The 14,266-nt window shown below is 42.5% G+C and overlaps 1 protein-coding gene across 1 annotated transcript in view; it reads left to right on the top strand.

Annotated features, from left to right (window-relative positions):
* Positions 1–5,466, top strand: part of PUDP (pseudouridine 5'-phosphatase) — a 138,021-nt gene extending 132,555 nt beyond the window's left edge. The window contains exon 4 of the mRNA XM_074966414.1: positions 4,187–5,466. Coding sequence (XP_074822515.1) covers positions 4,187–4,363 — 177 coding nt within the window. The 3' untranslated portion in view covers positions 4,364–5,466. The remainder of the gene's footprint in view (positions 1–4,186) is intronic.
* Positions 5,467–14,266: the final 8,800 nt, after the last annotated feature.

Genomic DNA, 14,266 nt, shown 5'->3' with positions numbered 1-14,266 from the left:
CATTCATTGGCTCTCTGTCAAGAGGCACTCCGTCTGTGGGATTTCTGCATCAAGCACACAATCCATCTGGAGGCCTGTCATCTTCCTGCTGTCAGAAATATGCTGGCAAATCGCCTCAGCATGTCCTTTTCCTCTCACCATGAGTGGTCGCTCCATCCAGAGGTAGCCCACGTGCTCTTCCAGAGGTGGGGAACTCCCCAGGTTGACCTGTTCACCACCAGACAGAACAGGAAATGTCATAAGTTCTGTTCCCTGCAGGGGCTGGGCAAGGATTCTCTCCCTTCTCTCATGGTCGGGGGCTCTGATGTATGAGTTCCCATCAAACCTGATCATCAGCAGAGTCCTGTCAAAGGTCAAGAGGGACAAGGCCAAATTCATCATGATTGCCACGGTGTGGCTGCACTGGCATTGGTTCGGCACACTAATGGACCTGGCAACGACCGCCCCCAGCCCTTTCCCGACCGGCTGGATCTGCTCTCACAAGACCACAGCTGCCTCCTGCACCCCAACCTTACCTCCCTCCACCTCACGCTGTGGATGCTGTGTGGTTGAATGCAGAGGAACTGGCCTGCTCTAATGAGGTCCAACAAGTCCTCTTGGAAAGCAGGAACCCATCCACTAGAGCAACCTACCTGGCCAAGTGGATGAGGTTCTCCCACTGGGCATCTGAGCATGTTCTCTCTCTGTTGCACTCCTCCTTTACAATCCATCCTGGAATACCTGCTCCATCTTAAGAACCAGGGACTGGTCCTCTCTTCCATCCGGGTGCAGTGATGGCTATTTCCGCATTTCGCCCGCTGTTCCAGATTCAGACTATGTTCTCCATGATATGTCGGTCAGATTCCTGAGAGGCCTTGAGAGACTCTCTTCCCACTGGTTCAGGCTCCTGTCCCACAGTGGGACCTTAACTTGGTTCTCTCTAGGCTCATGGGCCCACCCTTCGAACCTATGGGTTCCTGCTTCCTTTCCCACCTGTCACGGAAAGTCGTTTTCCTTGTGGTGATAACATCAGTGAGACGAGTGTCGGAAATCAAAGCCCTCACATCGGAGCCACCATACACTGTGTTCTGCAAGGACAAAGTTCAACTGCAACCCCATCTGACCTTTCTGCCAAAGGTGGTGTTCTCCTTCCATGTCAATCAGGACATCTTCCTCCCCGTGTTTTTGCCCCAAGCCGCATGCCACTAGTGAGGAAAGGAGGCTGCACGTGCTGGACATCAGACGTGCCCTGGCATTTTACCTGGAGCATACCAAGCCCTTCCACAGGTTGACTCAGCTTTTCATCTCTACAGCAGATAAGTTGAAGGGCCTTCCGGTGTCCTCGTAGAGGATTTCCAACTGGATCACCTCCTGCATCCGGACCTGTTACCAGTTGACACAGGTCCCACCACCACCGATCGTGAGGGCCCATTCGACCAGAGCTCAGGCGTTCTCGGCAGCCTTCGTGGCATACATTCCCATCCAGGACATTTGCAGAGCCACGACATGGTCTTCGGTTCACGTGTTCACGGAACATTACGCGATCACTCAGCAAGCCAGAGATGATGATGGGTTCGGCAGAGCTGTGCTGCAATCTACATGCCCATGAACTTCTACCTGCCTCCATTGGTACTGCTTGGGAGTCACCTAATATGGAATAGACAGGAGCAAGCAGTCGAAGAAGAAAAGACAGTTACCTTTTCAATAACTGGTGTTCTTCAAGATGTGTTTGCTCATGTCCATTCCATGACCCGCCCTTCTTCCCCACTATTGGAGTTTCTGGCAAGAAGGAACTGAAGGTGAAGGTCGCCGGCAGCACCGCTTATACCATGGCGTGCACGTGCCACTCCAGGGGGTGCCAGAGCTGGTCCCTTATGGATACCACTGAGGGAAAAAGTCCATCACTGGTGCATATGGGGAGCGCACACACACCTAATATGAAGTGGACATGAGCAACACATCTCAAAGAACACCAGTTACGGAACAGGTAACTCTTTTTTTTTTTTTTTGAAACATTACGCCCTGATCCATGCTGTAAAGTCTGATGCGGCTCTTGGTTCTGCAGTTTTGAATTCTGTTCCATCCTACATCTGGGGATACTGCTCGAAAGTCACGTGAAGTAGAGCACCCATAGGAATACTAGTCAAAGAAGAAGTGGCTATTCACCTTCTGCCATAACTGCAGTTCTTCAAAATGTGTGTCCTATGGATGCTCCACTACCTACCCTTCTTCCTCTCTGCTTCAGATTGCTTCTTGGAGGATGTTTGGGTGGAGAAGGAACTAAGAGTGGTTCACCCGTGCACTCCTATATAGCCTTGTTATCCAGCACGAAGAGTCATAGGATGGATATGCTTGCCAGACAGACACTGCTAACAGAAAATCTCTGATCAAAGGATCAAGAGCTGCATGCATACTTGAAGTGGAGCACTTATGGGGGACACATCTCGAAGAACTACAGCTACTGCACAAGTTGAGTGACCTCTCCTCTCCTCTAAACCCTTTCTGCATTAAAATAGAGATTATAATATCCAATTTTAGAACATCTCTGCTGAGCAATAAACAGATATATGCAAATAACCTTTCTAGATGCACAAGATGTGCACATATATTAATATCTGCTCCTAACGGTTTTCTAAAGCTTTCAAATATTCTTAACTGTATTGTTTACTGACACTGCTTATTCAGATAAATTATTGCTACAAATATATGATGAAATCCTGGCTTCACTGAAATCCATGAGAGTTTTACCATTGACTTCAGGTTTAAATATAGAACAAACTAACAACAGAATTCTTTTGAAACCACAGATATGGACATTCATTGATACATAAAGCCACACCACATGAAATAATTTGTATCAGGCCCCATTTAATGTTTTTAATTTCATTGTGTCTCTAATTGAGATATCTGTTAAGCAGAAGACACAGCATTTACGTTCCTGAGCCACACATTCATTTTTTTGTTACTAAATTGTTTGCTATATTCTGAATGGAGCCCAGCTATCCAAAAACTGAAAACCATGAAAAAACTCTTGTTTTAAGTACAAAACACATCTGAAAAGATATGAAGTGGCTCATGCATTTTGAATATCACTTGTTTACAATTTGTTGTAAGCAGTAATATGGGCCGAAAACTGCAACAGTTCTTGAACCTAAGAGAGCTCACAGGTATCCAAACAAGCTGTGCTGACAATTTTTTCTCACTAATCTTCATCTAAGCATGCTGAATGTGCTCAGAACCCACTTGTGCTTACATGTTTTGCAAGAGGTAGCAATCCCTTCTTTCCAAGAAAAAGAATTTAACAACTACTTCTTAACAAGAACATAATTTATTGGACTTCTTCATGATGCTTAAAGGCAGTGGGACAGATTTTCTTATCACAGTTCCACTCTCTTCAGCTGAGGATCTGGTCCAACATTTTGTGGTGTGTGGTGTTGTTAGAGAGAATATAGCTACAGTAGAACCTCAGAGTTACGAACAGCTTGGGAATGGAAGTTGTTCATAACTCTAAAATGTTCGTAACTCTGAACAAAATGTTATGGTTGTTCTTTCAAAAGTTTACAAATGAACATTGATTTAATACAGCTTTGAAACTTAACTATGCAGAAGACAAAGGCTGCTTTTAACCATCTTAATTTAAATAAAACGAGCACAGAAACAGTTTCCTTACCTTGTCAAAACTTTTTTTTAAAGCTTTCTCTTTATTTTTTTAGTAGTTTACATTTAACTCGGTACTGTACTGTGTTTGCTTTTATGTTTGATTTTGGTTTTTTTGTTGCTGCTTCCTGATTGTGTACTTCCAGTTCCAAATAAGGTGTGTGGTTGACTGGTTAGTTCATAATTCTGGTATTCCTAACTCTGAGGTTCTCCTGTATTTATTGTATTGAAAATATGCATATCAGTTGCAGCCAGATGCTTTGTGGAGTAGAAAATGTTAAGTTTCCCGCCAGTTCATGAGAATACATTACTAAACTGCACTGAAAACCATTTACATTATGACCCACTGTTCTTCGGCATTCATTGATATCAATTAGAAAACTTTCACGGACTTCTGTCATGCACAATCAGGCCCTATAGATACTTCATTTACTCAGCTCAAGAAAGTGACTTTGCATGTGTTCCGATATATAATGTGCCATCCTTTCTTGTGATAATACAAGTAATTACAACATTTTAACCTTTATGTCTTTATTTTCTCATTTTTCAGTGTCTTGTGTTTGAAGATTCTCCACTTGGGGTTCAAGCAGCACTGGCAGCTGGGATGCAAGTGATTATGGTTCCAGATGAAAATTTGAATCAAGATCTTACAAAGGAAGCAAATCTAGTGCTGAAATCTATGGAGGACTTTGAACCAGAACTGTTTGGTTTACCACCATATGACTAAGGACTAATATATTTCAACATGTTCTTAATTGGAGATTGGGGGATAGGGAATGAAAACGTAGAGTAAAAAATTATCTATTTTTGATTTTTCTTTCCAAAATAAGACAATGAAGTCTTTCATGATTTACTTTTAAATTTCCCTGGTTACTCTTGGTTTGTCTTCTTCAGTGCTAAGTGGAAGGAATGTTTCTTCTTGCCTGTTCTTCAGCTATACTAGTCTTGTCATCTGCATAATGTCATGTACACTCAGTGCATTTGCAAAACTGCAAAGACAATCTGCTTCAAACATGTGAAGGGTTTTGCTCTGGTTTGCTGGAATAACAGACTGCTTAGAACAATGGTGCTCAACATTTTCCTTGTTATGGATAGGCTGTTGTCCCCTTATACCATTGTGTGGCACAGTTACCACTACCTATTCCTTGTCTAGCCCTTTGTCTTTCCTGTTCTTATCTTCTGGTTGGATTTTTTGTTTTTGTGTGTTTTACTTTCGTGGTGTTCGTTTTTTTTTTGTTGTTGTTGTTGTTCTCTTGTTTTGTGACTTCCCCTTTCTGGAATGGGGAGGAGGGGGAACCCACTGTCAGCTTCCTACGACCATATGCTCTTGCAGCTCAACTGAGCGCTGTGTAAGCCTCTGTAACTCTGCTACTCCCTACTTATCCCCCTGTCTCATTTCACATAGCCTCTTCCCCATCCATTTTGCTCCCCCAATGATGACAGCCTTGTATTTCCATTTTCAGCTTCTCACATAAACCTTTCTGTTTTTTCCATTCTTTCATATTGCCCCCTTTAGCCTTCATGAGCTTATGCACAAGGCCCCCTATCTTCTCCACAGCTAAGTCCTTCTGAAGACTCTTTACATTATTTTTACTACAGAGAATTCTGCTGATTTAATACCGAAAGTAATATTTTTGTTTGTTTTGTAGCTTAACCTTGTTTTACCAAGCACCATCTTTGCCACCCTATATCTTATACTCATTCCTGCTAATCCCGGTCCATTTCTGTCTATCTTTAGATTGTGAGCTCTTCAGGAAAGTGACTGTATTTTCTTTTTGGAAAGTATAAAGTACATTGTGAGTGCTACCATAAACAAACAAATAAGTATAATTTGTGTGGTGGAACATATCCAGAGTTGTGAAAATTCTTTTTCCCTACTGTTGTTCTCCTCTGTGTCTTGACTTTCCTGCACTACTTTGCCCCAGCCCCTGGACTGGGAAACACTAGTTTAAAGGCTCTTACCTCTTGTATGGAGATAACGATTGCATTATAAATTTGAAAAAAAATAACCTTTTAGCTGTGGGAAGCCCTAAACTACTCTCGTAATCACAGTAAAACGTCTTTGATGAAGATAGTGAACGTAAAAAATGCTGAAGATAAGAAATAGGTACTTCAGTATTTTATTTCAGTGAATAATATCAGAAGTTTCCTTCTATTATGCATGTGAAAAAAAAATTAAATGGTTGAATGATTAGAGTGCTGTTTGTTCATTTTTTTAATAAGTGGACTGTTGAGATAACAACATAACTCAAACAAGAACTCAGAGATCAAATATTTTTTCTAGCATTTCTGCAGCTCACTTTTTGTTTTTTAATAAAAAGCAAAAAATAAATGAACATTGGAAGACTCACTAAAATTCTTAAAGATATTACATGGATTTTTTTAAAGCAAATTTAAAACAGTCTGTATCTCTGAGTACACTATTTAAATATCTTTAAGAATATCCTATTCCAAACTATCAGTAAATTATTAATTGGATGGTATCAGAAAAATATTGTCAAGCACAATATAGTAATTTTTCTTCTGCAATGCCTTTCATCCAGGGATCTGAAAGTGCAGGTGGGTGAATATTGCTTACTGTAATATTATTACATTAATATTATTATTTGCATATAATTTTGTATAACCTTGTGTTGCAGTTCTAGTGAATATTTATATTGTATCTACAATCCAACTAAAGTTAATGTAAATTCTTCCTCTTCTGTTGCCATTCAAGATAACAGAAATGGTATTGCACAGTTCCTTCATGGCTAATGTTGCATATCAGAAAGTGTTACCATACAGCAATAATTCTGAGCTTTCAAGTGTAAAACAGGTGCCTTTGGGGATCCCTTTAGTTCATAACTGCTGAATTCCAACTGGGAACTTATTAGGTAGAACAAGCTCTAATAAGTTGTAATTAGTAACTTTTTCAAAGTGCTGTATACATTTAATTGAACTTGGAGTTTAAAAAAAAAAATCAAGGCACATGTCACATTTACAAAGTTGTTCCAAGGGGCCTCTCACCAAAGCATTACAAATACTTTTGTAAGACATACACACTTAGATAAATATTGGATATTTATGGCAAAACAGAAGTGCATTGGCAGTGCCACCATGGGATAATGAAGGATCAATCAAGGATGCAACCCCATTCTATTACCCAAGGTGGTCAGGGATGCAACCCCATGCTCTGGGTGTCCCTAAGCCTCAAACTGCCAGATGCTCGGACTGGACAACAGGGGATGGATCACTTCATGATTGTCTTGTTCTGTTCATTCCCTCTGAAGCATCTGGCATTGGCCACTGTCGTAAGACAGGACACTGGGCTAGAAGAACCATTGGTCTGACGAAGTCCGGCCTTTTAATGTTCTTATGAATGAATATAAATTCTGTTCCCTTTAATTCTGGTATAGTTAACGGTTTCCTCTTTTACTGAGAAAATTAACATAGAAAACTCCCCTTAATCCAGCAGTAAATCCCATTCAATACAGCCATCTTTTATTACCCTTAATCTGATAGACTCATAGATTTTAAGGCCAGAAGGAACCATTATGATCACCTAGTCTGATCTCCTGCACATCGCAGGCCACAGAACCGTACCCACCCACTCCTGTAATAGACCCCTAACCTCTGCTGAGTTACTGAAGCCCTCAAATAATGATTTAAAGACTTCAAGTTACAGAGAATCCACCATTTACTCTAGTTTAAACCTGCAAGTGACCCATCCCCCATGCTGCGGAGGAAGGCAAAAAAACCTCAGGGTCTCTGCCAATCTGACTGGGGGAAAATTCCTTCCCAACCCTAACTATGGTGATCAGTTAGACTCTGAACATGTGGACAAGACCCACTAGCCAGACACCTGGTGAAGAATTTTCTGTAGTAAGTCAGTCCTCCCCATCTAGTGCCCCATCAGCAGCCATTGGAGATATTTGCTGCCAGCCGTCGCACATCAGCTACGTACCATTGTAGGCAGTCTCATCATACCTCCATAGACTTATCAAGCTCAGTCTTGAAGCCAGTTAGCTTTTTTGTCCCCACTGCTCCCTTTGAAAGGGCTGTTCCAGAACTTCACTCCTCTGATGCTTACAAACCTTTTGTCTAATTTCAAGCCTAAACTTGTTGGTGGCCAGTTTATATCCATTTGTTCTTGTGTCCACATTGGTGCTTACCTTAAATAACTCCTCCCCTTCCCTGGTATTTATCCCTCTGATGTATTTATAGAGAACAATCATATCTCCCCTCAGCCTCATAAGGTAGGTTTTCCATTCTTCTGACCCTAGTAGTCCTTCTCTTTTCCAGTTTGAATTCATCTTTCTTAAACATGGGAGACCAGAATTGCACACAGTATTCCAGATTGTGCCTTGTATAATGGTGGTAACACTTCCCTGTCTCGGCTGGAAGTACCTCGCCTGATGCATTAGCTAGGATTGCATTAGCCTTTTTCATGGACTCATCACACTGACTGCTCATAGTCATCCTGTGATCAACCAGTACACCCAGGTCTTTCTCCTCCTGTGTCACTTCCAACTGATAAGTCCCCAGCTTATAGCAAAAATTCTTTTTGTTAGTCCCTGGGTGCATGACCTTGCACTTTCCACTATAAAATTTCATCCTATTTCTATTACTCCACTTTTCAAGGTCATCCAGATCTTCTTGTATGATATTCTGGTCCTCCTTTATATTGGCAATACCTCCCAACTTTGTGTCACCCGCAAATTTTATTAGCACCTTTTTGTGGCATATCAGGCTCCTATCAAATGAGACAATTTCCCCTAACTGTAATCCTTCAAACTGAGCCAGACAAAGGATGCCTCGCTTCCTACTTAGTAATCATCAAGGCAAATCCCAAAGAGATGTAGCCTCCTTCCAGGTCAAGTGTCACCCAGATCAATCTCTGGCTAGGTCCTTAAGATATCTAGCTGGATGTTTGGTACGTGTCCTTCACTGGCAATTTTATCATGCCACCAAAGCATTTGGCAACCATGTGATCAGCAACTGTGTAGTGGCATTCCTCAGTAAACACACTTTGCAATCGGTTTGTCTTCCCTGCTACTAATCCTAATATGTCAGTACCAATAAGGTGTTGAAACAGGGCTGATGGAGGCACTTACTAGGTTTGGCTATTAATAGCCTTATTGCTGATTTTGTCTTGCCACTTAATATGTTTGGAAACTTCTGCCTGATCTAATGCAGTGAACATCACCATATTATCTGGCCATCTTGAAAAATTTTTTTTTACAAATATCTCAACTTAGAGAGCAAACAAGGTGTACAGAGAATAGCATGCATAAGGTACAAACCAGAACACAAAGGGAACACTGGTAGGGGAAACACTTGTGAGGGAGTCAAAAAATTAAGAATGTTACATTTGAATAGGTATTATTGGTCTTTAATCTTCAGGCTGACTTAGGTGGTGTGGTTTTTATCGTAATTGTGTGACATAATTGGAGAGCTGAAAATAAAATAATAAAATGTGTTGCCAAGTGATGAATTTTGGCTGTGTATGCTAAGAGGCACATACTGCCTCCTCTGACAAAGGTGTAGCAAATACTCCATTACTTTGGGGTATGCTCATTTATTAGAGTTACTCTTCTGGGGGGGTTCTGTAATTCTATCAATGTACTGCTTGTACATTGTGTATGAGTCACTTGTGATCTCATATGGAGCTCTCCTTCTCCCTTCTGCAAGTTCTCTCCCAGTGGAGCTATCCTGCAGGACCTAGGTTCCCCAGAGCTGGGTTCTTCCAGCCCTAGAATCAGACGAACACACACACATTAATGGAGCACGTCTGAGAGGACCAGATTAATCAGCACTCCCAAGCTGACCCATTATATGTCCCTTGTATCAGTAGGCCGGGTCAAGCAGCACTTCCAAGCTGTCACCCTCATATGCCCTTGGACTCAGCAGGTGGGGTCAAACAGCACCTCCAAGCTGTCACCCTCGTATGCCATGGACACCGCACCAGAATAGAGTATGCCTGAGCAGGCTGAGTTGAGCAGCACTTCCAAGCTGCCACCCTCCTGTGCCCCAGGTTCAGCATGTCCCTATCCCCACTCTCACGTTACAATTGTTCTGGTAGTAACCCAGTTAATGAACAAACCCCACAGGATTTTTGGGCACTGCAGGGATCTTTAGCTTAGGTATGAGGAGCATTGCTGCAGAGCGAATGCGAAAACCAAAAAATACCCATGAGGGGGGGAGAGAGAGAAGCAAACAGCTTAACCATGAAAGTTATTTATTGCCGGGTAATAACCATACAAGGGGAGCCAAACAAACAAAATGGTTATAATATTAAATCTAACTTAAATTTGATTATAAAAGTCAGGTTTAGAAAACTATAACTGATCACACAAGTCAGGGTCAGAAGGCTATGCCCAGAGAGAGAGAGCTGGGTTCTCACCACTCCATGAAGCTTGAATTGATCGGGGTTCCCAGGTGGTGGTGATAGCTGAGGGTCCGGAGTGCTGGAGACAGGCAGAGCCCCCAGCATGATCAGTCAGGAGAAGATGTTGTCCCAATGGTACTGATGCAGATTTTGGATCCAGGCATCAGAGCACTTACTTGAGCATAGGTAGGGGTTTTTGAAGGGAAAGAACAATGGTTCAAGGAAGAACACTAGGTTTGTTTATGGGTAAACTGATGGCTCAAGGGAATATATCAAAGTTGTTTTGTTCAGGCTAGACAATAGGAACTGATCATTCCTGGCTATGGGTGGTGTTCCTTGGAGGGAGCTCACAATGCAATTAGGCAGCTTTAGTATTTTGGATACCAATAAAGGATTCATTACTAGAATTGGTCTGATAACTACTGAGCTAATGCGTTCATTAACATCTGGAGCAGAGATTCCCCCATGATGTAGTGCTTTCCTGATCCCAGAGTTCAGTGTGGTCCTTGCCTTGGAATCTCTGTTCTCCATTCTGTATGCTAATGGAAATGCCTCCCTGTGCCATCTTTGATGCAAAGGAGGCTAGGGGAGTTTCCTTAATCCTGTCACCCTTGTCCAGAGGGGTTTAGGTGTGTCTTCCACTGCCTTTTCGTTGCTTTTTGTAGGTCTTTCTTCTGACCGGCTTTAGTTCAAGCATAGGCTGGGGGTGGGGAGAACTTTTGTGAGTCAGACAGGCTGGGTACTGTGCCCTGGTTTCCCAAGAACACAGAGCTGATAAGTAACAGAAAGCATAATTAAGGGAAGCTGCACAGGGTGGGTTCACTCCTTTAATGATTGTGCCCATGGGGTGGGCAGGGATAGTGGACTGCAGGAAGGGCTGGGCAAGAACCACCATGCTAAACCTCCAGTCCTTTGACTCCATAGGCAGAAGGAGGGGAGAGCCTCTGGGGAGGTACTCAATCGATTAAACTGGGAGTTGATTCTCCAGAGCAAGGATCCCAGTCCTAGTAATTCAGGCTGCATGATGAGAAGAACTTTTGCCTGTTATTGTCCATACAGCTATGTCTATTAAATATGGTATTTAAAGTTTTGAGGGGAAATGAACAGAGGATAAATAGAACTGAGTTTCACATTCAGCATATTTCTAACACAGGCAATTCTATGCTATCTGTAGCCAGGAAACACCTACCTGATGTTTCACAATGGCCTGTTTGACACACCTAGTAAAATGTGTAAGATAAGAGTCTGCAAGTGTCTGCCCCGTTTGTTACCTCCTGTTTGTGCATTAGAATTACTGCTCATGCTCCTTGACAACCCTATCCTGTGAGGAACTGAATGCTAGGTGTTCAGTGCTGGGCCCTAGTATTCTAACTTTGTCACCTGAAATCCTTGAAGAATGTAAATGTTGAGTGCTCCTATGGGGGGAAAAAAAAGAGAGCTTCAGAAAAGCCATTCATCTTTCAAAAAGTAGTTAAGCTCATTGAGTTCAGAATTGTGTGGTAACATGAGCAATGTCCTTAAACCATAGACTTTCCAAGGGGGCTTCAGCAAAATGTACCTTTATGTTGAGGGAATGTTTCATATTTTTGATCTATGACTGCAGCATCTACCTACAGTATATGTGATAAGCTTATGAAATCGTTCATCTGAATTTCAAGCACGGCTGCGGAGTTTTCATTCTAGTGCCAAAAAAAAAAACCCCAAAAAAGGGATAAGAAGAAGAAAAGGAAATGTAAATAAGTGGTCATAGGCTGAAATAAAAGGTGGAAAAAAGAAAACAAATGAAATCTGTCAACCTTATAGAATGTGTTTGCTAATATGCTACTTTGACTTGGGAGCTGTGTGGCTCATGCAAGTTGTTCTGCAGTGGTTTATAATTGTCCTCAGTAGACAGAGCTTGGCTATAGTCCAAAATTGCCATATATTTACCAGAAAAAATAGGAAACCTGATTAAGTCAAAATGGATTTCATTGTGGCCTATGAGTGCAGCCTTGTAAACTTATTGATTATGGCCCTTAAAATTGTTCTTATTGATGACCGTATCCTGAACATTCCAAAACCCTTAGCGTTTATTTGCTTCAGACCAAAATATATGTTATGCAAATAACTTGGGGTTTTTTAAGTAAAACACAAAATGGGGGTAGGGGGTAAATGTGTTGCTGTTGATTTTTTTTCCCCTGCAGTAGGTCAATAATTGATTCTAATAATCAAATTAAGATATACATTGTTTCACCCTGTCAAATTGCTTTATCCTGTGAAGTATAATTTTGGTTCCTAATTGTTTTATGAATGTTATAACTTTGAAGTTCATGACAGGAACTCTATTATGTGCCTGGATAGTATCAAACACATAGTGGGTGCTACCAAAATATTAATAGATTATTTTTGTGAACAGGGATGGGTGGAGGTGGCTTGTTGAATGGATTATGAGACACTAAAATCCTTCACCTATGGTATGCTGGTAAACATTCAGCCTAGGTTAGGAGTCAATGAAAGCTTGTGGCCTATGTGAAATGAGTTGGTGGGCTCAGTTCAGGTGCCAGTGGACAAGTATGTACCTCTTAAATCCATAACTCCATTTGGCACAAAATTTGACACGCTTATTGATAAACTTGGCAGAGGCCAAGGAAGCACCTGTTTTCTGTCAACATCCTGGATTCCCTTGTCATTGGGCTTCAGAACAGGAAGCAACAAAGAAATGCAATTGAGAGTCTTGTTATACACTGCAGAACTGAAATCACTGATACCTGGATCTAAGCATTAGACCTGCTTTGGGACAGTGTCTCTGATGCAAGGGACTGCCCAGTGTGCACCAGCAGTGAGGTTCCCCCTCTCAGTGATTTCAGCTCTCAGTGATTTCAGTTAGAGCTGTGTTAAATGATGGGACCTGAAGACATGCCAGGAGTTGACCCTGACACTCCTCCTCTCGGCCCTGCATGGCGGTGGACCCGAACCAGGCAATGCCTTCAGGTACTTGGCCCCCAGGTCACTGGCTGGTGTCTATTCAATGGCTGTTTTGGAACTTGTGGGTTTCTCCAATGTAGGGACCCTGGTCGAGGTGCTCCTTCTTGATGACCTCAGAAGAAAGGGCTCCAGCACCTCTTCAGGCAGTCCCCAATCCAAACTCCGGTACTCAGGTGAGTGCTGAGTACCAGGGGCCGATACCGTGTGACCCATCCATTGCAAAAATTAGGAGGAATGCCCTCAGCCGGTGCCAATCTCCTCCTCCCCCAACGAAGCCAAGTTCAGGGCGCATCATCTTCCCAGGATGACTTCAAGGCGCATCAGTAGCTGTTGAAAAGAGTAGCCCAAAATTTGGGCATAGAAGTGGAGGTGATAAAGGAGTCCTCCCATACTTTAGTCAACAACCTGACCACAAAGGACCTATCAAGAGTAGTGTTACCTCTCAATAAGGCCATCATGGACGCAATAAAAGCCTGTGGCAAACCCCCACTTCCCTGCCCCCCACAGCCAAGAGAACCGAAAAGAAGTACTGTGTCCCAGCTCGTGGGTATGAGTTCTTGTATATACATCCTTCCTCCCCATGATCCCTGTTGGTTGCTGTGGCCAATGAACAAAAACAGCAGGGGTCACAAGGGGAGACTCCCAAGGTGAAAGACTCCAAAAAGCTGGACCTTTTTGATAGAAACATCTACTCAACTGAGGGTCTGCAGCTCAGGATCACTCCTGAGTAGACATGATTGCAACATGCAGGACTTCCTGTTGAAGTTTAAGGACTCTCCCTTCTCGCTCCTCCTCCCTGAAGGAGTGAAACCAGCCCCCGCAATTATTATTTCACTTTGTCACACACACTCCCCACAGTTTGCAGACCTCCAGCATCACTAATATGTCCCAACACCTGGAAAAAATGAGCAGACTGATGAAAAGCTTTGGCTCAACTTGTGCAAGGAAAAATTGAAAACGATGTTAGTAAAAAGGGTGAAGCACACTGATAATCTGTGGTCTGATGCCCTCAGTCACTAAAATCAAGGGAAGTTCCTCAAAGTGGTCCAGAGTCTCAGATTTATGCTGGACCCATCATGATCCTCGACGCACATTGCTGCAATGATGAGGAATGCCTTATGATGAATAAAATGGCCACGAAACTTTGTTCTTCCTTGCTTCTAGCCATTGTGATCAATACTGTTTTTCATCTTCATGTTAGAGTACTGTGTCTTGCTCTACCCATCACTGAACATAACTTCATAAAAGAGGATTGGTGCAGCACTCAACGGCATGCCTGATACCAGCAAATGATGACAT

The sequence above is a fragment of the Natator depressus genome, chromosome 1, assembly GCF_965152275.1.
Source record: "Natator depressus isolate rNatDep1 chromosome 1, rNatDep2.hap1, whole genome shotgun sequence".
In the NCBI taxonomy this organism is placed as follows: domain Eukaryota; kingdom Metazoa; phylum Chordata; order Testudines; family Cheloniidae; genus Natator; species Natator depressus.
Note: the sequence above shows the minus strand (reverse complement) of the source record. Positions and strands in the feature narration are given on the sequence as shown.